The 25,000-nt window shown below is 39.5% G+C and overlaps 2 protein-coding genes and 1 long non-coding RNA gene across 14 annotated transcripts in view; 1 reads left to right on the forward strand and 2 right to left on the reverse strand.

The window, feature by feature from the left end:
- The window catches only part of LOC310732033 (NACHT, LRR and PYD domains-containing protein 12-like), an 86,882-nt gene extending 71,628 nt beyond the window's left edge, over positions 1-15,254 (forward strand). For 2 of the 10 annotated variants that reach the window (XM_083552196.1, XM_083552202.1), the window contains 10 exons: positions 2,478-2,651; positions 4,769-4,945; positions 8,178-8,351; positions 8,640-8,813; positions 9,281-9,451; positions 9,720-9,893; positions 10,127-10,303; positions 12,947-13,117; positions 13,579-13,740; positions 14,164-15,235. In XM_083552196.1, the coding sequence (XP_083408322.1) occupies positions 2,478-2,651; positions 4,769-4,945; positions 8,178-8,351; positions 8,640-8,813; positions 9,281-9,451; positions 9,720-9,893; positions 10,127-10,303; positions 12,947-13,117; positions 13,579-13,740; positions 14,164-14,455 (1,846 nt within the window). In that variant the 3' untranslated portion in view covers positions 14,456-15,235. Of the gene's footprint in view, positions 1-2,477; positions 2,652-4,768; positions 4,946-8,177; positions 8,352-8,639; positions 8,814-9,280; positions 9,452-9,719; positions 9,894-10,126; positions 10,304-12,946; positions 13,118-13,578; positions 13,741-14,163 lie in introns of all 10 variants that reach the window. The other 8 variants (XM_083552203.1, XM_083552197.1, XM_083552205.1 and 5 more) reach the window with 8 other exon arrangements.
- LOC310732027 (uncharacterized protein) overlaps positions 1-25,000 on the reverse strand; it is a 141,424-nt gene that overhangs the window by 60,024 nt on the left and 56,400 nt on the right. The gene's annotated exons all lie outside the window — the stretch shown is intronic.
- On the reverse strand, positions 15,679-20,724 carry LOC310732195. Of its 2 annotated transcripts, none has more exons than XR_014535373.1 (3): positions 19,015-20,724; positions 17,232-17,366; positions 15,679-17,114 (listed from the first exon to the last, which is right to left on the reverse strand). It is a non-coding gene; the product is annotated as an uncharacterized lncRNA (long non-coding RNA). The 2 variants fall into 2 exon arrangements; XR_014535374.1 differs by having other exon boundaries at positions 19,006-20,724.

A 25,000-nucleotide genomic window follows, 5' to 3' on the forward strand; every position in this document is an offset into this window, starting at 1 on the left:
CACAATGATGTGAAATGATCACTGTGATGATGGTCAGTGTCTTACAGTGTCTACTTTTTTTTCTTTCAGACTTTATAATTGTAGTCTCACAGAAAAACAGTGTACTGCTCTGGCTGAAGCTCTGAAATTAAACTCCTCATCACATCTGAAAGTGCTGGACCTCAGAAAGACCTTCACTGTGCCAATGTGGAATATTTTTAAATATTTCTTAGGAAATTCAAACTCTAAATTGTTTGTGAGGTGAGTTTATTAAATGTTTTCATTTTACAAATATTTTATTATTTAGACTATTCTATTAATCTGTTTAAAGATTATTGACACAAGACTGCGCTTAAATACAATTCCAATTCCAAAAGCTGGGACACTGTGTAAAATGTATATAAAAACAGAATGAAATTAATTGTGTTACACCATAGAACATAAAACAACATAAAACAAATCAAATGTTTAAAAGAATTGGCACAGAGGCAACAAAAGCCTGGAAAGTTGTTACTAAAAAGAAACATTTGGCAACTAAATGGCAACTAAATAGGATAACTGGCAACAGGTCTGTAAGGAGTTAAAAAAAAGGAGAAAAGGTTACTATGATGGTGTCAGTATTAAATAAATAAAATTCCGTATTGTGCTGAAAAGTGTTTTCTCTGTGCAGAATTTTGAATCCTGAAGCAGAAAAGGCCTGTGATTATCTGACAAAGCTTTTGAACAAAAACCCCTTACTGCAGACAACTCTAGATCTGAGTGGGAAAATATCTGGAGACTCAGATGTGAAGCAGCTCTCAGTTCTACTGAAGGATCCACAGTGCAGAACTGAGAAACTCAGGTGTGTGTTGTGATTTCCTCAGCTGTGATCATCACAGGGGTTTGTGTTCACATGAACTCTATAAAGGTATTAGTGTAGTATAAACACTGCTTCATCCAATCAGTCCTGCTGCAGAATCTCCTGTGGATGTGAGTGTGTGGGTGAACAGTCCATGATACACATCTGCCCACTGCATTAATACATCATACAGTTCCCTCCAAAAATGCTGGAACAGCAGGACTGTCTTTTCTGTTGTGTTGAGATCAAAAGGTGAACATGAGAAAATAGATCAGAATCAGAGATTTCTTTTTCCTTTATATTCACATGTGTTAAACAACCCAGAACACATTATGATTAAACCCACACATTCTTTTATATATTGGAAAATGTGAATGTAAGGTGTTTCTTGTTATCAGGTATACTGATTGTTTCAATAATTCTGAATGTCTACTCTTTGTTTAGTTGAGTTTGAGTTTTGCCTGTGCATTTCTTAAAATATTATAATGATCTGATCATATCAGTGGTGGGCCGTGCATTCAGTACCTTCAGTGAGGACGTACTTGACTTAATAGACCTCTTAATACCACCACTATCACGTCGTGATTATAGAAACCATTAATACTGTACAAAAACACAATATAACAACACGTGGCATTACAGAGAGGAATTTCACATATGGAGGTGAAAACCATTTTAAACCCAGTTAAGACTTCAAACATCTACACTACAAACCACAGCTGTGCACCTACAACATCTGGAGCAGTTCAGAACCAATATTTGTCTAATAACATGACAAAAACATAAAAATGTAAATAAAATACAACCTAATCACCAGAGATGCAGATTCATAATGTGCAGCGCCCCCCAGAGGCTGTAATCCAGTGGTACTGCTCGTATTCACTGGTCTGGAAGTGGAGAACAAACCCTTTCCCGGGCTGAGACACGCTAGCTAACTTTAGGGTTGGTGACCTCCTCACCATGTCTAGCTTTTCTTCCCAGTTATTTTTAAGTATGTCTGAGACCAAATCAGTTTCTATTCCTCTGTAGGCATAAAAAAGTCTAACTCAGCTGTATTAATGTGTGCAGAGCTACACACGTGTTTTACCAGTCGAACTCGGCTGTAATCGTTTCCCTTTGACCAACCAATCAGAGGACGGAACAATACTGACACTTTTCTGGGCCAGTGAGCCCAGAAACAAACTCATTGATAATATTCTCTATGGTAAAAGAGCCGGCAGTAGAGACTTTGAAGGCTCTGGGCAGATTAGACTGACATGGCAGCACATAGAGACTGGAATCTGATTGGACAAAAAATCAGCCATCCACATACACATACTGAAGCAGTGCAGCCGAGGGGAAACACTACAAAATGAAGAGAATAAACTGATGGGAATAAATTAATACAATTTCATGGAATAAATTTACAAATTTCTGTTGTAAATGTGGGTCAGAGCTTCTGATAGTGTTTAGACCAGCAGAGAAGACTTTACTGGCCCTGACCGCCCGCCACTGGATCATAATAAATGAATCTTTTATCAAACATAAATGTCTTCAATGCAGCAAAACTAAAGTTTATGTGCTGCTGTTGCAGTACTTTTGGAGGAGACTGTGTATTATTTTATAGTTAAGTGTGTGTGTTGTTTAAAGATGTTTCCTCAGCTGTGTTCTCTGTGTGCAGGCTGAGGAACAGCAGTGTTACAGAGAGAAGCTGTACTGATCTGATATCAGCTCTTACTACAAACCCTTCACACCTGACAGAGCTGGACCTGAGTGAGAACACACTGGGAAATGCAGGAGTGATTCAGATCTCTACTCTACTAAAGACTCCATCCTGCAAACTCCACACACTTCAGTGAGTCATTCAATTATATATTTTATTACTAGATCAATAACATTTTAACATTTTATTATATTTGTCACAGATAGGAATTGATTAGTCAGCAACTCATGCAGGTTTGTGTTTCCTGATAACAACAAATCTTAGTCAATAATAAACAGCTTAACAAAGTTTTTTTTTTTATATTCTTTTAACTCTTAACTTCTCTTATTATTAAATATAGGAAGGAATGAAGAGTACAACATACACAGTGCTTATAGAAAATCACCATACCCTGTAAAAATCATTACCGTATTTTCCGGACTATAAGCTGCTACTTTTTTCCCACGCTTTGAACCCAGCGGCTTAAACAACGAAGCGGCTAATTTATGGATTTTTCCTGTGTTTTTCACGGTTTCACAAACTTCAAGCCAAAAAACTGAACCCCATAACATTAGACCAATTAAATTTCCGAACGGAAACGAAAAAACGCACCTCACCTGTGTTCTGAGCTGCACGGCTTCGGGTTGATTTTTAAACGCATGACGATAACAAAAGATAAAGAAATAGTTGTGAAAGGAAGGAGGAAGACAGTAAACAATGACTTTTTTGGTCGCCTACTGTTAAGATACAAGCCGTTGTAACGTGTTGAGTGTGGGTGAGGGGAGAGCTCGCTAACTCCAGTTACAACAGAAATCATATAAACACAGACAGGTTTCCAAAACTCGTGCTTTTTTATTTTTCTTGGCAACAGCGTTACGGTTTAGTCAAAGAAACTTAGAAATGAGCATCAGAAAATAATGAGCACATAATCCTCGGTCTCACACGCACACACACGCAGTAATACCGGAAGAATGCAGTGACGTGCTGTTCCCAAAATGCCGCTCTGCTCTTAAAGGAGCCACAACATATTTCACCTGTTCCACTGTGTAACAGACACTGTCTTTCGTAAAGCCTGTGTAAAGTTAATTTGTTTCAGTGTAGACCTGCGGCTTATAGACAAGGTGCGGCGCATTTATGTTAAAAATAAAAATATTTGTACAATTATTTTACAAATAATTGCGGCTCATACAAGGGTGCGCTTTATAGTCCGGAAATTACAGTACTTTTTTCACATTACACATTACACATTATCAACAACACGCATCAAATGATCAATGATCTGCCCCTTACATTATACGTTTTAAAACTTGCTCAGTTGCAAGCAATAAACCTCCAGATTAATCATCAGTCAAACTGCCCCATATGACATCAATTTTAGTGGTTTTAATGACTTCATAATAAACCAGCTGTTTTACTGGTACTGCATAGAAATCACCATGGTCTGAAAAGTGATTTCAAAAAGTCTCTTTTTGAGAAAGGTGCTATGGTTTAATGGCCATATGTTATCATTTTGAACTGAACTCTAAGTGCAATGTTTGGCCAAAAACAAAGACAGGACACTATTCAAAACACATCATACCTTCTGTGAGAGATGGTGGTGGCAGCATTATGTTGTGAGGATGTTTCTCTTCAGTGGGGATTGGGCAATTGTTCAGGATTAAAGAGAAAATTTATTCTGCCAAATTCATACAAATTCTTAAGGAAAACCTTTCTTCCTCTGCTAGACAGCTGAAGATGGGCAGATCATTCACCTTTCTACATGACAATGACCCTAAACATACCGCCAAAGAACAACACAATGGCTTAAAGATATGAAAGTAAATGTTACTGAATAGTGAAGTCAGAGCCCTGATTTAAATCTAATGTGACTGAAGTTGAGTAATTCTGCAAGGAAGAATGGACAAATATTACCCAATCTAGATGTGCAAAGCAAATACAGACATATCCAAAAAGATTATTAGCTATAGAGCAAAAGTTGGAATTAAAGCTGGAAAAGTGTTTGCTTTGCTTTCACGGTTTTTAATTCAGCCTGTATAATGAATAAATTAACAATATTCAATGCAAGTTTCAATTAAAGTTAACAAAACTTATGTCAGACGTGTAACTTACAACAATATACACACTCCATTAGTTATGAAGAGTTTTTTTTATATAAATATAGAATTTAACATTAAAGAACATTCTTATAAACAAATTATGGAAGTATCTAATCTTTACAAACATTACTAAAACCCACATGAGAATAATGAAAATTTCTCCTGTTTCTCCAGACTTTCAGACTGTAATATTAAACATGAAGGATACGCTGCTCTGACTGAAGCTCTGAGATCAAACCCCTCATCACCCCTGATAGAGCTGGATCTCAGAGGGAACCACCCAGGAGAATCAGGAGTGAAGGAGATCAGGAATTTAATAAATGATCCTAAATATAAACTGAAGACACTGAGGTGAGCGTGTTCACTCCAGTAAATATACAGAACCAGTCAAAAATTAGGACACACCTTCTCCTTCAGTGTTTTTCTCTACTTCCGTTTATTTAGCATTGTACATTAAGACTAAAGAGTTCCAAACTATGAAATAACACACACAAAATCTTATAGTAACAAAAATGTGTTAAAGAACCCAGAATATTTAGCTTTGATGCTGCTCATGGCATTCTCACATCAGCTTCACGAGGTCATCACCCGGAATGGTTTACAGGTCACAGGTGCGTCTTATCAAGAGTTTATTTTTTACATTTCACACATTCTTAATGTGCTTTAGACCATCACTTGTCTTCTACAGAAGAAAGTGTGAGTACAGAGTCAATATCACTATCAGTGCTACTACAACTACTGTACAAATCCATTTTATGGCAAGAAACACTCAGTTAAAGTAAGAGAAAAGATCCATCATTACTTTAAGAAATGAAGCTCAGCTAATCCCAAAAATCTCAAGAACTTTAAATCTATCCTCAAGTGCAGTCTTCAAAACGATCAAACGCTATGATAAAACAGGCTCTCATGAGAATAGTCCCAGAAAAGAAAGACCAAGAGCTTCCTCTGCTGCAGAGGATAAGTGGCAGACATATTTCACCATGCACTCTTCAGAGAAGACTATGTGAGTCAAGCCCTTATGGTCGAATTGCAGCAAAGAAACGATTACTTTAGAAAAACAACAAGCAGAAGAGATTTGACTGGGCCAAAGAACTCAAGGAATGAACAATGGTCTTTTAGTCTGATGAGTTAAAATTTGAGATTTTTGGTTTTAACTTACCATGTTTTTGTTAGGACTGTTAATGGACTGTTCTTGAATGTTTGGTTCCCACTATGAAGGATTTGGGAGGAGGTGTGAATGTGTGGAGGTGCTTTGCTGGTTACATCTTTGGTAATTTAGTCTAAATTGAGGACACAAGTAACCAACCTGACTACTACAGCATTCTGCAGGGACATGCTACCCCATCTGGTGTGCACCTAGTGGAACCATCTCTAGGTTACATATGTAACCTTAGTTCCCTGAGGGAACAAGATGCTGCGTTGAAACGCTTTGGGAACGCCTCTGTGTTGCTCTGTGTTCACGTTCTGAACCACGTGTGAAATCCAGTCAACGGCAAGGCGCGATGTCATTGGTAGGGTGGCATCACAACCAGGAAGCTACAAAATATGCATGCAGTAGGGCCAACGCTAGCTTCTGCAAATGAGAAGGGAAGCATGGCAGGGATGTAGGGAGTGTGGTTTGGAGACACATTGTTACATTCCGTCAGGGAACTAAGGTTACATATGTAACCTAGAGACATTCCCTTTCAGGAACTCGAGCTGCGTCAAAACGCTTTGGGAACGAGTGTTCAATCATGCCACACTGACCTGTCTTTGCCTAGTGTGTGAGAGCACATCCAGAGCTCAGGACAGAGGAGCCGGAAGTGGCTCTAAGGATGAGGTAAGAACCTGACGAAGGACAGGGGAGTGGACCTCCGTGGATCTTTCCACTTCATCCAGGCCTGCCTCTGGATAGTATTCTCTTCGATTGGAGGCCACTATCTGCAGCTTGGGACGGTTTCTCATCAACGCCTTGGATGGTTCCATGAAATTCCGGAGTAAGAACGGGAGCTTTGAGGATGGATTGGACTGTAGTTAATGTCAACAGACTGCTTCATTGACTCAGGACTACATTTTGCTACTGATCACCATTACTGTACCCTGCAACATTGTATATCTGCTATAAATGGACATTCGGTCAACCCAGATGAGTCTGGTTCCTCTTAAGGTTTCTTCCTTATTCCTTGCCACAGTCGCCACCGGCTTGCTCATTAGGGACAAACTTACTTATGAAGAACATGTTTTCTTTTAATAACCACATTATCTGTGTAAAGCTGCTTTGAGACAATGTTCATTGTTAAAAGTGCTATACAAAAAACCAGAGACCAGAGGATTCATATGAAATAGCATCCACAATCCACCTACTGAGAGTCTGCTGTCTTCCTATAGGGGCCATAGCAGACAAACAGCTGCTCCAACTTTCTACAAGGACTTGTCCTGTGGACGTACGTGTCCAGTGCCGACACTGGACATAGTCGGTTTGTTTCTCCTGGTCAGGGGCTGAAAAGGAGAAGGGTAGAATGTCTGCAGCACGACGGGCCATGGGGGAGCCGCGGGCACGTTAGGTACATACCCTGGTTTGGGGTAACCTAAGGGCCACCTCGGCCAAAGGCTCGAAGGGGGGCTCAGACAGAGCCACCAACACTCCCTCGAGAAGCGACTGAGCATGCTCCTCTCCCAAGCAAACAAAACATTGGCTGTGTGTATCCCCCCCGAAATGAAACTCGGGCAAGGAGGAACGCACAGTCAGACATTCTGCTTGCTTTTAAAGCTCATGCATGCACAGATTCGCATTTTCTAGCTGTCACCCCGCCGGTGACGTTGTGTCTTGCCATTGGCCGGATTCCACACGTGGTTCAGAGCGTGAACAATGTGGAGGCGTGCCCAAAACATTTCGACGCAGCTCGAGTTCCTGAAAGGGAACATAATTTGTTTTCCAACAACACAATGACCCCAAACATACCTCTAGGTTATATAAGAGCTATTTCTTCAAGAAGGATAGAGAGCTGCATCAGATGACTTTGCCTCCAGATGGATTGGTATGAGTTGGACTGCAGAGTAAAAAAAAAACAGACAACAAGCACTCAACACCTGGGGGAAATTCTCAAGATTCTAGGTGACTGCATCATGAGGCTGACTGAGTGAATGCCATGAAGCTACAAAGCTGTCATCAAAGCAAAAGGTGGCTACTTTGAAGAATCAAAAATATTAAATAAATTCTGGGCTATTTAACATGTTTTTGTTTGTTACATAATTCCATACATGTTCTTTGATAGTTTGGATTCTTCAGTATTAATGTACAACGTTGAAAGTAATAAAGAAAACCCACTGAAGGAGGTGTGTCCAAACTTTTACATTAATCCTGAATAAATATCAGTGGTTTGCTGTTTACATCATTGTATCATATACAGTATACTTTCAATGTGATATCATTTTAAACCATGACATTATTTTTATTCTCATTTTTATAAAGTAAGAAATAAAGAAAGTGAAAGTGCTGAAGATTAAAACTAGTTTTCCACCAGGGACCAAACAGTGAGTGAAAAAGTAGCAGTGTGCTGCTGTAGATATAATCAGTGTTAATGTTCCTCTGTTCTCTCTACAGGCTGCTGAAAAGTCCTGATGCACAGAAATCTTACCTTCATCTGAGGGAAGTTCTGGGTATAAACCCGATACTGCAGACGGATCTGGATCTGAGTGGAAAAATAGAAGGAGACTCAGGAGTAGAGCATCTCTCTGCTTTACTGAAGGATCCACATTGCAGACCTGAGAAACTTCAGTAAGAAAGAGCATTTGAATCATCTGTGTGTTTAAATAAAAGGAAATAATAAAGATGTTCATGCTAATAGTTTTATCTTCTGCTTATTAAACTTGTCTCCAGTTTCTGTAGCATTTTCAGTAGTAGTTTGGAGTTGGAGGAGATCAGGCTGCATCTACACAATTGTTTCCCTTTAACTACCCAAAGCTCTTCTACTTCATACTGTATTGGAAACACAGACACTGGGATATTCATGTGATCTTTTCTACCCATAATTCCACAGGGAACTGTAATGTATTGTGCTTTCAGGCTCAGTGAGTGTAATATGACAGTGAAAGGATGTTCAGCTCTGCTCGAGGCTCTCAGATCAGAATCCTCCACCCTGAGGGAGCTGAATCTGAGTAAGAACAGGATTCAGGATTCAGGAGTGAAGCTGCTCTCTGCAGAACTGAAGAAGAAACACTGTAAACTGGAGACTGTGAGGTAACGTCTAATACACACTTCATGTTCACTCCAGTCCCTCTGGTAAAACACAGAAATATATGTGATGTCACAGTTTTATGAAGTAAATGACTGTGGTGAGGACAGAGATGTTTTTCAGGACTGACAGAGAGATAAAAACAGGACACCAGCACAGGCTTCAGTTTAGGAAACAATCAAATGTAGAAGAGTAACAGGAGACTTCACCAGTAGAGGTGCTGAAGAGCTGTTTCATAGATAACACATTATTTCTTATTGAAATAGTTCCAATTTAGGCCACATGTCAGTTCTAATCCAGAAAATACTACATTTCCTTTTGTACTCCATTTCTCACTACTGACTTTTTTTAGTGTCTGTTTCCAAGCCTGGAACATCTCCACTCATCACAATAATCCAAATAGTTCAGTTTCATTTCAATCAAACATCTTGTAGCTTTTAGCATTAAACATTACACCAATGATTTTGTCCAGACTTTCAGACTGCAGTATAACAGAGGAAGGATACACTGCTCTGGCTGAAGCTCTGAGATCAAACCCCTCATCACACCTGAAAGAGCTGGATCTCAGAGGGAACGACCCTGGAGAATCAGGAGTGATGAAGCTCATAGAGATACAGAAGAATCACAAACTGGAGACACTGAGGTGATTCTTTTAGAAAGAAAAATAATGAGATGAAATATAAATAAATATTGTAGAGGAAATTAATTTTCTGATCAAAGATTCTGTAGTCAGTACGAGTAGAAGCAGATATTTAACTTTGATGAATAAATGAGGACGAGTGTGCAGTGATTCTGTAACAGATCCAGTCAGATGAAGATACACAGTAAAAACACTCCTAGATTTTGTAGCTATTGATTGGTTATTGTTCTCATTACACAGTTTTAACATGCAGCATTATTTTTCTCTACAGCTTGTTGAAAAGTGTTGATGCAGCAGAAGCCCTCAGATCTCTTGGTAAGATTGTAGGTGAAGACCCCCTACTGCACAGGGAACTGGATCTGAGCAGGAAAACACCTGGAGACGTCAACGTGAAGAATCTCTCAGCTCTGCTGCAGGATCCACATTACAGACTGCAGAAACTTACGTAAGAAACAACACACACATACAGATCTCTATTTTCATGCTGCTGTAAGAGCAATTAGTGTAACATTTCACATTTCCACTTTCTGTTCACTTTATTTAATAAACACCTCGTTTTAGACTCACAACCTGATCAGTGTTTACACTCAAACCAGACCTCCTTCTCTCTCTCTCTCTCTCTCTCTCTCTCTCTCTCTCTCTCTCTCTCTCTCTCTCTCTCTCTCTCTCTCTCTCCAGGTTGTATAAAGAAGGCAGTATTAAAGAGGATGATTGTGTAGGTTTGTTTTCTGCTCTGGATTTAAATCCTTCACACCTGAGAGAACTGAATCTAAACAGGAATGAACCAGGAGAATCTGGACTCAGAAATCTGTGTAATTTCCTGAAGAATCCTGAATGTAAACTACAGAAACTACAGTAAGTAACTACTAGATTACTAGATTACAAAATCACTTCCTATAAGTTTTTCCCTAATGAGTGAGCCAGTGTTTATGGCAGTAAGGGAAAAACTCCCTGAGATAGTCTTCTTCTTTTGGCTGCTCCCATTAGGAGTCTCCACACCGAATCATCCATCTCCATACCCCCCTGTCCTCTACATCTGCCTCTTTCAAACCAACCACCTGCATGTCTTTCCTCACCACATCCATAAACCTCCTCCTTGTTCTTCCTCTTTTCCTCCTTTCTGGTGCCTCCATCCTCAGCATTCTCCCACTGATGTCCCTCCTCTGCACATGTCCAAACTTCTCACCTCCCTCACCTTGTCTCCAAAACGACCTACATGCGCTGTCCCTCTAATGAACTCATTTCTAATTCTGTCCATGGTCGTCACTCAACATCTTCAGCTCTGCTACCTCCAGCTCCACCTACTGTCTTTTACTCAATGCCACTGTCTTTAATCCATACAACATCTCAGGTCTCACCACAGTCCTATAAACTTTCCCTTTCACTCTCACAGATACTCTTCTATCACAAATCACTCCTGCTATCACTCCTCTCCACCCACTCCACCCTGCCTGCACTCTTTTCTTCACTTCTCTATCACACTCTCCATTACTTTGCACTGTTGACCCCAGGTACCTGAACTCCTCCACCTTCTCCACCTCTTCTTCTTGCAACCACACCCCTCCACTGCCCTCCCTCTCATTCACACACATGTACTCTGTCTTACTCCTACTGACTTTCATTCCCCTTCTCTCCAGCATGTACCTCCACCTCTCCAGGCTCTTCTTCACCTGCTCACTACTCTCACCACTAATCACAATATCATCCGCAAACATCATAGTCCATGGAGATGACTGTCTGACCTTGTTTATCAACCTGTCCATCACCACTGCATACAGGAAAGGGCTCAGACCCGATCCTTGCTGCAGTCCAACCTCCAATTTGAACCAGTCTGTTGTTCCTACTGCACACTTCACTGCTGTCACACTGACCTCATACATGTCCTGCACTACCCTCAAATACTTCTCTGACACACCAGACTTCCTCATACAATAGCACAACTTCTCTCTCCACCCTGTCGTACACTTTCTCTAAATCCACAAACACACACAACTCCTTTTGACCTTCTCTATACTTCTCCATAAACAAAAGCATTAAGGCGTCTGTGGTGCTCTTCCTTGGCATGAAACCATACATGGTTACCTCTGCTCTCAGCCTGACTTCCACTACTCTTTCCCATAACTTCATGTTGTGACTGATCAACTTAATTCCCCTGTAGTTACTGCAGGTCTGCACATCTCCCTTATTCTTAAAGATCAGTACAAGCACACTCCTTCTCCATTCCTCAGGCATCCTCTCACCTTCCAAAATCGTGTTGAACAATCTGGTTAAAAACTCCACTGCATCTCTCCTAAACATCTCCATGCTTCTACCGGTATGTCATCTGGTCCAACTGACATACCACTCTTCATCTGTTCTCCTACAGCTCCTCATATGCCTTTTCCTTGGCTTTCACCACATCCCTCTTTACCTGCTGCTGCATCTCCTTGTACTCCTGCCTACTTTTCTCATCACTCTGTCAAATCCCATCCTGTTTCTCCAACCTCTTTCTTCTTATGCTCTCCTGTACGTCCCCATTCCACCACAATGTCTCTTTGTCTTCCTTTCTATTTCCAGATGTCACACCAAGTACCTTTCTTACTGTTTCCCAAATCACTCCTGCAGTAGTTCCACAATCATCCAGCACCTCTTCACCACCACCGAGCCCCTGTCTGACCTCTTCCCTGAACCTCACACTACACTCTTCCTCCTTCAGTTTCCACCATCTTTTTCTTCTTTCAGTCTTCACTTTCCTCTACTTCTACTTCTTCACCCCCAAAACCATCCTACAGACCACCATCCGATGCTGTCTAGCTACACTGTCCCCTGCCAACACCTTACAGTCTCCAATCTCCTTCAGGTTGCATCTCCTACATAGAACATAGTCCACCTGTGTGCACCTTCCTCCACTCTTATACGTCACCCTATGATCCTCTTTCTTTTTAAAATTCGTGTTCACCACTGCAATTTCCATCCTTTTAGCAAAATCCACCACCATCTGCCCTTCCACATTCCTCTCCTTAAAACCATACCTACCATCACCTCCTCATCACCTCTGTTCCCTTCACCTACATGACCATTAAAGGTAAAACGGTATGAGGAGGAAACCTTGAGAGAAACCAGTGCTCATCTGGGTGACACCAAATGTCTATTTATTGCACTTGTTGGGGTTATTAACTGTTACACTCGACTGTAAAATGTTCATGGCAACTGGCACACACACTCACATGGAGTCATGTCAATGAGTATTTGTACAGTGACAATTTTCATAATTTTGTATCTGTACATTAAAGCAGTGGGTTTAAAATGAATCAATTAAAATGTAATTGAAGTGTCCCCTTTCAGCTTTAACCCTTTAACAACAGTTTAACAACAAGTACAGACATTTTTTTCAGTAAAACATCTGCTTTTTCAGTCTCAGTAATAATTGGACAAACTAACAATCATTAGTATTTATTTTATTCAGTGTTAAATTTTGTATGCTATTTTCCCATTATTTTTTATTCCTTCTTTCTCCAGAACATGTAAAATTCTATCTGATGAATTCTGGGCTGTTGTGGCTTCAGCTCTCTGTACAAATCCATCACACATCAGATATCTGGATCTGAGTGAGTGTGAACTGGGCGACTCAGGAGTGAAGAAACTCTGTGATCTACTGAAGAAACACGAGTGTAAACTGAAGACACTGCGGTGAGAAACTCAGTGATGAATCTGAGCACTAAACACTGCTTTATTATGGTGATTCACAGCGTTCCTGATGTTTACCAACAGAACAGCATAAACTGAACAGCTGTGTGTGTTCTGTTAACTCAGTTCATGAATCTTTTTCTTAATCTACACTCCTACATCAGTCTCTACATTCATTTTTCTGAAATGTGGTGTATGTTTCATGTACTATGTAGTGTTCTATCTCTTGTCCTGTATGTTTTTGTGTCTGTGTTTGTCTCTGCTATTAACTCATGCAGCTGCATGTGATCCTTCGTCCTGGGCAAATGTCCGACGAATATGTTTGTTTATGTATGTTCATTATATTTCATCTGTCTTGATATACTGAAATATTGTACCTTGTAAAGCGTCCTTGAGCTTGGAAAAGGCGCTATATAAATTAAACTTATTATTATTATTATTATATCATGATCTTCTCTCTGCAGGTTAAAGCAGTGCAGGATCTCTGATGGAAGCTGTTCTGCTCTGACTGAGGCTCTGAAATTTCATTCACATCTGAAGGAACTGGATCTGAGAAACACTAAAGTAAAAGATGCAGTGAAAAAGCAGCTCTCTGAGATCCTGGAGCGTTCAGGAGGCAGGCTGATGTAAGTCAATGTAATGAATAATACAGAGGAGTCTGTAAAACATCATGTAGATCAGTGTCAATGCAGAGGACAAACAACATGGAACAATCGCCCTGATAATAAAACATTTTCACACGTTTCTCTACATGCTTTTAACTTTTGTACTTTTATTTTCATTCCCTGATCTGTTACTGTTCATTATTTATCTATCAGTTACTGCTTCTGTCCGTCCAGCACGCTGTTAACTCTTCATTTCATTCATTCCTCTTTTATTATAGCAAATAAGTAGTTCAACTAAATATGATGTATTTTATATTCTATTATAGAATCTTTTATATAATTCACATGATCTCCATTTATTATTGTAAATGTTATCAGTGAAAACAGATGTTGCTCGTGGATAAAAGAAGTTATTCAAGTGATTTTTATGTTTTAATTTGACAGAACTGGTCGATTGTCATTGATGAAATCAAAACTGCTTCGACCTGGTAAAAAGCAAGACACGGCAACGTCAGACCCAAAGTCCTCTACAGCACAGGGTGAAGAAAGAGACGGGGAAATGCAGAACACTGAACCAGGAGGAAGTGATGTGGACAGTAATGCAGACCGCAGTGAAGATGATGATGATGATGATGATGATGATGATGATGAAGATAGACAGCAGGACCAGGACAGTAAAGGAACAGACACTGATGTCAATATTCCAGATCCTCAGGCTGTAGGGACTTCTGTTTAAGATAAAACGTTTCTGACACTGATAATCGAGAGGGAACAAAAAATGGACTACAGAAGAACTTACAACTTCAAACCACTAAACAAAATGTTCTGGATAAGAAGCACAGAAATCCTCAGCAGAACCCAGAAGATGTCCCTCATAAAACCATTCTGACTGACTCCTGTTTTAGTAAATCCACTGGCCAAGTGTTAAACCCAGTATTGAACAGTAAAATACTTCACAAAGCAGGTGTTAGCTTTCAGTCATGATCTGGTTTCTGGCCTTTTCTCCTGCAAAAGAACTTTCAGAGAGGAACAAAGTGAACATGTGTCTGTTTTTCTTTTTTTCAATCATTTCTTTCTTTTTCTAGACCACTTTAACAGTGGACATCTCAGTGTCTCAGAGCAGCTTTGTTGAGGTGCACTGTTCAGGTATAGACACTTAAATGCAGAAGTGTTCATGAAAACTGTGGTCCTGAACATTGTAGCAGACTGTTGATATTCATTACAGTCTAAATCCATCATCAAGGTTCTTGAGTTTCTCAGGAACTTTAAAGGATCTTTAGGCTGTTGATGTGGAACCATCCCCAGCTACACAGAGTGGTCTCTAATGAAAGAGACCTCCATCCAGAGGATAAATCAAGCAGATCCGAGGAGGAGAACAGGACAGGAACACTGGTCACTGGGACCTCAGGAACAGGTTTAAACCAACAGAGAGAGAAGATAGAGGGATGACTCCCTCTAGAGTCTGGTTCCTCTCAAGGTTTCTTCCTTATTCCATCTCAGGGAGTTTTTCCTTCACCACGGTCTCCACGGGTCTGTTCTGTTCAGGAACATCAGTGACAAACGTATTTATTCTTTAATACCACATGATCTGTGTGAAGCTGCTTTGAGACAATGTTCATTGTTAAAATCACAAAACAAATAAAATAAAATAGAATTGAGAGAAATCTGAATGAAGTTTTCTCATTGTCTCCTACATTTTACACACACTACAGTGTAATCAAGGTGCATGTAGGAACTTCAGCAGCAGAACTAAAAGGAGAACCAGAAGGTAACACACACATGAGGGATCTCTGGGAGAAGAGAGTTCACTTGGGAATTCTAGTAAATTGTATTGACTGCTTGTAAATTTGACTTCAGTAATGATTATAAATATACACTATTATGTTTTATTACTTTTTATACACGTTCTCTTTTAGTTCTCCTGAAAACCTTTACTTTAAATATGATTTAAAACATGACTTTATATCATTTGTACTTTTATTTGAATGAAACACTGGGAAAAAGAGAAATGATCAAACAAATGGACGCCTTCATTAAGATGAACTGCTTTTGGGCAAAAACATGGTGAAGTGGTTCATCTTTATCCCATCACAGATGTTTTAATGTTTGTTGTGTATAGAAAAGAGCACAACAATTTCATGTGAGATGTTTAACTGTGATCTCACATCCAGCTGTGATGGAACAAAGAAACCTCTGCTTGTGTTTTCTTTAGCAGCACTGCATTACTTCCATCACACTGCATTCCAGTGTTTCTGTTCAACACTACACTATTGTACACACTTTGCTCTAATGGACATGAACAAACCTGTTTAGAACCTTCTCACAGCAGAACACATGCAGAAAGTTTAGGAGTCCAACAACATGACCAACCAGCAGATTTACATCAGTAACTTTCTAAATGTAAAGCGTCCAGCCAAAGAAAGATTTTCTGAAAGAAAATGTGTTTCACAAAAGTGTTTCTCAGCTTTGGGGATCAGCTGAAGTTCAGCGAGTAGATAAAGCCCATGAGCAGAAGGTACACGTTTGTGAGGTTCTTCCATCCCAACAGCACCTCGGTTGACGATGATGACGTACGTCAGCTGTGTTGGTATCTTCCTCTCTTGCAGTGCTGCCCAGTACAACAATCTTCATTACATGATCGGTGAAGCGACTGTATCTTTAATCAAGTCTCTGCTGACATCATCTGGTCTCACCATCACACTGACATTTGTGTCTCACCATCATCATCATCATCATCATCACCTCACCTTCTGTTCTTACATGAAGAAAGAGGAATAAATAAGGACAGAATCAATCCAGAAGAACTGTGTCTGTGAGACACTTCAACTGGGGATTCCTTTCATATCCTCTCAGAAACTGATCTTCATTTAACTTCTATTGACTACATCAATATTTGTTGTGATCATCTTCTGCACCTAAAGCAGTTTTTCTCCCAGGTACGCTTGGTAGAGTTTTTCAGGCTTTGCATGTACGTTTTTACCCATTTTGCAAACATCACCACAGTTTTTCTTGATTTCTTGTCTTAGTTTTCTCTCTCTTTTTCATGTTATAATAAAAAGACTCAAGGATGGTGAGAGCAAATCTTCTGTAGAGCTCCAGCTGTAGTCAGAGTCCCTGTGAATACAAAACCCTCACTGGATCATTACAAATACTCACAACATCAATGTTTAGGAATGTAAACTGATCTTTCATTTACTGACAAACTACAGTACAAAGATGGAAAAAGTTCAAACTGGGGCTGAAAAAACTCATGTGCCTTCGACTTTTGCAGTCGTGTTCATATTTACAGTCCAAACCAAATGAGAATTGATCTATGAATGTCCCTGGTAGGCGTCAGTGAGCTGCTCAGATGATTCTCCCAGGTAGAGAAGCAGATCTCGCGTATCTTTAACCTGCTGTTAAAAACAAAAGGAAATTGCAGTGAACATTAACAGGGTTCACTTCATCTTCCACCTGCACATCTGTAAAGTCAGGAAGCAGCAGGAGAGCAGATGTGTAATATTTACATTTACCTGTCTGAGTGAATCAAATCCACTTCTCATGTGGATTCCTGCATTCGCTCCCTTCATTTTACACCAATCCAGGAGCTGTAGAGGTCCAAAATCCACACACAGTTTGGGATTTGTGCTTCTTCTTCTCAACTCATTCTTCATCGAACACAAAGAACAAGAAATGTTACACATTTAAGATGTAGGAGTCAAATAAGCACTTTTTTTTGCCAAACACACAAACACACAAACACACACACACACACACACACACACACACACACACACACACACACACAGATTTAGCTCGACTATGCTAACAGTTTTAGTCCGACTATGCTAACAGTTTTAGCTCGCGCTATGCTAACAGGTTTAGCTCACGCTATGCTAAAAGTTTTATCTTACACTATGCTAACAATTTTAGCTCGACTATGCTGACAGTTTCAGCTTACACTATGCTAACAGTTTCAGCTCACGCTATGCTAGCAGTTTTAGTTCATGCTATGCTAATACTTTTAGCTCGCGCTATGCTAACAATTTTAGCTCACGATATGCTAACACTTTTAGCTCGCGCTATGCTAACAGTTTTAGCTCACACTGTGCTAACACTTTTAGCTCGCGCTATGCTAACAGTTTTAGCTCGCGCTATGCTAACAGTTTTAGCTCGCGCTATGCTTACAGTTTTAGCTCGCGCTATGCTAACAGTTTTAGCTCACGCTATGCTAGCAGTTTTAGCTCGCGATATGCTAACAGTTTTAGCTCGCGCTATGCTAACAGTTTTAGCTCGCGCTATGCTAACAGTTTTAGCTCACGCTATGCTAACAGTTTTAGGCTGGTTTGATGAGGTGATTGTTTATCAGGAACTAAACACAATGTACATGTGTAAAGTTCTGGCTGGTCACATGATCGTGTTTTACACATTGGATTTGTGGTGCAGCAGCAGGACACAATACGAAGATCATTAGATGAATGGATCCTCATGGTGTGGAGCTTCGAAGAGCGCAGCGTCTTAGACGCCGCAAAACAAACCAAAAGGGCCGAATGCTGTTTGGCGTCCGGACTCCTGTGACAAACTGAAGGCGTGTGGTGTTGGGATAAATGTGTGTATCGATGGTTTCTGTTGTTTTGTTGGATGGACGGAAGCTTCTACAACAAATAATGACCTCAAGGTTGTGCTGGTTACGATATTCAGAGCGTTACGCACTTGGGTGGGTGTGCAGAGAGGATGCGTGCGGACCATGCCACTGAAAACGGGCACGTCGCCACCATGCAGGTATTTTTGAGGAGAAACCACACGACGCCTTGGCCAAAGACAACAGTTTTATTTATGGAGGCAGAACAGGGAATCGACGCATTGAATCCTGAGGAGGATTTTAAGGAAACAAAGCGTTCAGTTCTGGATGAACATCAAAACCCTCCGAGACAACGAGCACTTCTCTGGAGACATTCTGGATCTCACCGAAGTGTCCAGCATGAGAACCGTGAACACTCAACCCAGCCCGCTGCTTTCTGCTGCACCGGAACACACTGACGTTTGTGTTTTCTCTTCACCAAACTCTGGATAAAATACACATCCAGAAGAACCACTGAAGAGCTCGAATTACTATGTGTTGAAAACAGAACATCTGCTTTTTAGATGGAAACAACAGAAATTGTGAAAACTTTCTGCATGTAGTTTTAAAAGCGTTTAAGTATCTTCCATCAGCTGCTCCGTGACGTTCTCCTGCAAGTTCTCCTCGAAAAGTTTTAATGCAGCACCTTGTGTTTCACCAGAGACTTCAGGGTCAGATGCTGTTACCTGTATTACCTTCTGGAAGGTTTAAGATGAACAGGATGAGATGGTTCGAGGCTCCACGGTCATGTTGAGGTGGTCCAGTCCTCATGTGTACAGTCCCACAGTGTCTGTGTGAAAGGAAGAGTGCACACCGAAGCGTCAGCTCCCTTGTGATGAGAGTTTTGGATCTCTGTGTGTTACTAATGCAGGAGAACGGATGGAATGATGCGACTGATGCTTTGGAAGCTGCAGAGCTGTACACCTCACTAAGAACAGCCAGACGTGGAAAGATCTAAAGATGGACTGTAGTTGTACTCGTTTATCAGTCGCTCTGCTGCTGACTCAGCATTATATGGTGTTACTGTTGTCTTTATGTGGAATCATTTAAACTGCATCTCAGTTTCTTTCCCCAAACTTTGTCCTTAAACAGTCAGAAACAATAAAGAAGCCTAACAATGTTTCTACACTTATGACTAAATTCTGATTGTACAGCAGAGACATTATTCAAATCTCATGTACTGGAGTTTAATTCCACCTCGAGAAGTGTGTTGTTCAAACAAACCCGTAAGTATTAGTGAGGTATCACCCAGACTTTTCCCAACATTTAACACACCTACACTTTTCTCTCTCTCACTTCAGGTGGATCTATGAGTTGTTGATGTGTTGTTTAAATGAAGGCGACCTGCTTATACACAAAAGCTTTCAATTCACAAAACATCTTTTACTGCACTTTCTTTCCAATAAACATTTAAACGTCACTGTGCTTTTCTTTACGCTAATGAAAGCATCTGTCTAGATTTTACATACAGCAAGTGAAAAAGTGTTCAGGCTGAAACGCAGCTGGAAACAATCTAGAAAACACTTCTGAAAACAGTGCAGTACAAAAGTACAGTAAGAAACTAAAAAACCCACAGATTTCAAACCTCCGAAATAACAATTTAATTATTTTCACAGTCAGAAAAAGATTTTGTGGCAGTTTTACCTTTTGGTTTGTTTGAAAGAAAAATAAATGCTGAATATAAACACCAGAAAAAACAATCAAGGGCATGTGAGAGAGCAACAGCTGAACATGACCTACACAATGTCCATAATCCAGATGTTGCTTTCCAACACTGCATTCAATTCAGACCGGAAGTCTGGTAGCCATCATAGCAGTCAGCATCTCCAGAACCCTTCCACATGTGAGCCCCACAGACCTTCTTGTGAATTCAGGCACGTTTGAAAACATGATCTCGATTTTGTCCGACATGAGCAGATCACTTCCTGTGGGGAACCTTAGAAACTTGCCAAGTTTCTCCTCATCTCACTCCCTGATGTACCTTTTAAGGAGGTTCTGAGATGGTTTAAGGTTTTCATACATCTTTAAAAGCTCATCATGGTTAAAGGTGATATTTGGCTGCATCACCTCCTTCCAGCAGTCGATCACATACATTGGCTTTTGCAGAAGCTCTTTGTGTGGGATCTCCATCAGAATGTCTTTCAGTTTCTCAGCTGCAACTCGTGTTCGACATTCATAGTTGTCTAGAACCTCTAACAGCTCATCAGTATCCACAGAGGAAAAATCTTTGAGAGTCTTCTTTAGGATGTGATGATCTCAGCAACTTACAAAATGCATGAAGGTTTCAAGTAAATTACTGCACACTGATCCATACAAGATCACTTCCACAAGGGGCGCACCAGCTTGATTGGTAGGTACTGGCAAGTTTGGTAAACTTTAAGCAGAATTCTGCCAATGTTCTTCCAGGTTCCTGTTGTCTTACGAACTCTTTCAGTCCTGCACAGAGACGCGTTTCCTTCCATCAGAGAAAAACTGCTGGACTGCACATTTTGGTGTTTTTATTCTCGGAGGTTTTGAGTTTTAAACTGGGAAATTCTCTGCCCCTCCCCTTCCAGGTTTTTATCCCGTTGTAATCCTAAAACTCCGTCGGAATTTTGACAGTTTTTGTTTATGAATAAAGAAAATTTCCCAAACAAAATGAAAACGTTTACACCCACTGTCACGTGCACCACACGCACATGCGATGACGTCACCAATCATGTCTTAAAGAGCCCCTGCGTCCATTCTCACCAGGCAGGTGTTACACCAGATTCTGTGACCATCGTATGTTGTGTCCCTAGAGGGCGCTGTTGTTAAAATGCAATTCAAAATAGATCATCTGGAGAAGTTCACCACGCAAACAGCGTCAATTCAAACATCAGCCTCCACTGATCATTAAATGTTGGAGCGAGAACGCGCCTGGCGCCGTGCACGTGTCCATGAACGCGCTGCAGAGAAACAGATGTTCAGAAAACACTCATTTACAGTAGATACAAAAACAAAGAGATTCAAATACTTTTGTCTTCTTCTATTTTCATGACTGCTTTTTTTAATGTTATTTATTTATTAAAACTAATAAAACGACATGTAGTCAAATGCAGATGCTTTTAGACTGTTAATTTATATATATATATATATTATTTAATTCATTATGTTATCATTATGTATTAATGTGTGTGTGTGTGTGTGTGTGTGTGTGTGTGTGTGTGTGTGTGTATTTATTGTAATTTGGAAAACATTAGAATGATTGTTATTGGGTAATAAAGTGCTGAATAAAATACTGGAATTTGTTCCTCCTGTCTATAAAATGAGTTTAATGTTCTTCATATTCACTCTGATGATCCCAAAACCTCTCTGTTTTTATCCTATAGAATATTTGGGTCTCATGTGAACAGTAACAGATTTACAGCAGGGTCACTGTATCTGATCTGCACAATTAGAGTTTATCTGAACACCCCGTCCCCCAACTTCACCCACAAAACTCACCTTTTTATGTGTCTTTTATTTCTTTTTTGATAATGTTAAGTTTTTTCTAATGTTTTTTTTTTCAGTTTATTGTTCACTTTTTTGTTAATAAGTGACTTTTTGAAAGCTCTTCCCCGGTCGGTCTGCTCATGTATCCTACACGCTGATCATGTGGCTCCAATTTCACCAGCATTCACTAATAACTTCGAGCACCACTTAATCTCCAATCATAATCTACAACTGAGATCTGTTCACGATGGATTATCCTGGAGTTTCTGCATGATCGCTAAGTAATGATCAGAGGAGAAAAAGGTAAAGGTTGTTAAGGACGTCACTGTGTCTATAAAATAAGAAGAATTTCATCAATAAACAAGGCAACAGATGTTTTTAGTGATTTTAACGTTCCATCAAATTCACTGCTGCCTGAAAACTCGACTTTGTTTGAATTTGTTATTTTAAAAACAGTAAATTGTCTACTGTTTACACTCTGTTACACTTTGTTTACTGTTCACTGGTCACTGCCATTTTTTGTATATTTACATTTATAGATCTTTGTATATCTTTTATAACTTCATATTCTATATTTTATTTTTATTATTTTATATAGTTCTTTTATACCTCATACTTATTTATCTGCCTTCTTATCTTTTTCCCCCATCCTATTCCCTCATGCCGGACTGTCGTATAAAGCATTTCACTGCATGTCGTACCCTGTATGTATGTGTATGTGATGAATAAAATTTGATTTGATTTGATTTGAAGACGTTTTTATGAGCGAGAACATCAGAGCACATCTTTCTGACGTTTTATTTACAGTGAAGCTTTTTTAAAAAGTTGTGATCAACAAGAAAATAAGATTTAAAACATTATTTTATTGCACATTATTTACAAATGTAATTACTATATATGACATTTATATTTTAGTATAAAACATTATTTAGTGTAGAATAAAATACTTTTAACAAATATATATTCAGTTCAGCTCTGAAACTCTGTGTGTAAATAAAGAAGCAGAAACATGATGAGTCAGCACTTCTCCTGAGATGTTCTTCAGTGTTCAGTAATTGATCAGTGGATTCACTACAGCTGAAGTATCAGTCACCTACCAAACCCTGCTGTTTCCTTCTGTCCTGCATTGAGGAGTTTCTCTGCTGATTATGTAGTACTGTGTGTTTTATGGATTGGAGGTGTGAGAGCTTGTGGAGCTCCTGGTTTGGTGTCTCTGTGTGTTACTGCTGATGTTGACTTGCCTCCTGCTTTTCTCTTCTCTGATGGAATATAAACTGTACATCACTCCACACACCATTTCTACATCACTCTACACACCGTTTCCTCTCTGTTTGTTCTGCATTTTTCTTCTCTTTGTTCTTTCTGCACTGTAAACGATTCAGGTTTTAAAGTTGGCTGTTCATCAGATTTACTACCAGTGATGAGATTCCAGACACCAGACTCCAGACAGCAGCACCAGCTCCTGTAAATGTTTCTGTTCATAATTTATGATATCTGTAAGAACAAAACAGTAAAAAAACATGAGAATGAATTTATTTACAGTAAAACAGAATGTAGTCGTTACAGACTTGTGAACTTTAAAACACTTCCAAACCTGTGGTTTTCTTTTCTTCAGCTTTTCTATCATTTACACTGAGGAAGTGCTGATCACTGGTTTATCAGCTTTATTAAAGTTCATCTGATACTGATTCAGACTGAGTTTCCCAAAAACATCACAACACAACGATTGTTATTAAATGTGTGCTGTGTGTCGTACTGGCAGTGATCAAACCACACCTTCATTTTAGTGGAATAGAAAATAAAATCTCATTATTTTCTACAGAAATTATACAATCTGTGTTACATGAACTTACTGTAGTTCTCCTCCTGAACTCTGTAGAATCTCCTGGAGTTCCTGTAGAACTGAATCTTTTAGTTCATTCCAACTCAGATTCAGTACTTTCAGATGTGAGGAGTTCAATCTCAGAGCTTCAGTCAGAGCAGCTCCTCCTCCATCAGTTATCCTGCAGTACACCAACCTGCACACAGGGAGAGAATGATGGAGATGTTTATAGTAGGAATGAGATTCATCAACACAAACACAAATGTTTAATTCATACAGAGATGAAGATTTTCTCAGTTTTGTTAATGAGGATCAAGAAAATATAAAGATCTCAATTTTGTCAGCCAGCGGCGCGCGCACTTCCGGTTCTTTCACTTCCGCAGCTTCCGATTATTGCCGTTGCATAACAAGACGCGGATTTCGCGGGTTTTGTCTCGTCCGCCTCTTTATATTTTTGTAACTTTTCTGCTCCCTCGTTTCCCTTCCCGGATCCTTTAGTTACTGTTTTGAATCTTCCGGTTTTTCTCGGATTCGCTTTTGCCGCCGGTCGCGGTTTGTTTTTTGTTTATTTTTCTTCTTTTATTCTCTCACTGGCGCCCTCTCTCGGCCATTCCCCGCTCTGCATGAGGTCACAAGTTTCCGAACACTTTGTTTTTTGTGTTTTTACGTGCACTACTCAGACTGTCGTTTCCTCTGGGTTTTGCCTGAATTTGTTTTTTGTAAATAAAGATGTTGATTATAAACCTCGCTGGTGTCCTGCGTTTGGGTCCAACTACCTGCATCCTGACAAATGTAGTGTTTCATCACTGAGTTTCTCACCACAGTGTCTCCAGTTTACACTCGTGTTTCTTCAGTAGATCACAGAGTTTCTTCACTCCTGAGTCTCCCAGTTTACACTCACTCAGATCCAGATATCTGATGTGTGATGGATTTGTACAGAGAGCTGAAGCCACATCAGCACAGGATTCATCACTTATACTGTTCTGTAATCTGTAGAAAAGGAAACAGTGTTTAATCCAACATTAGAGAAAAAACACATTTATAAACTCTGTTTTTTATCATATATTCTTTCTCTGATTTATTTACCGTTAATATTCACCAATATCTAAAAAATAATTATAACCATTAGGGGTGTAAAAATATACAACATTTCAATTCAAATACAATTTTAAGCCTCAAAAACAAACATTAACTGAATATAATTGTTAATTTTCTGTTTTTAATTGATGAGAATATTTGATATAAAATAGGGCAGAGGGGGGCACAAACTAATGCATTACCTAAATAAATAAATAAATAAATAAATAAATAAATATGTAAGTTTGAATAATCATGTTTTCACAAGTAACATTTACATTTCTGTTACAAATGTACACTAGAGTTTTGTTTTTAGCATCTACTGTTCA

Source organism: Silurus aristotelis, assembly GCF_946808225.1.
Source record: "Silurus aristotelis genome assembly, chromosome: 10".
Lineage (NCBI taxonomy): Eukaryota > Metazoa > Chordata > Actinopteri > Siluriformes > Siluridae > Silurus > Silurus aristotelis.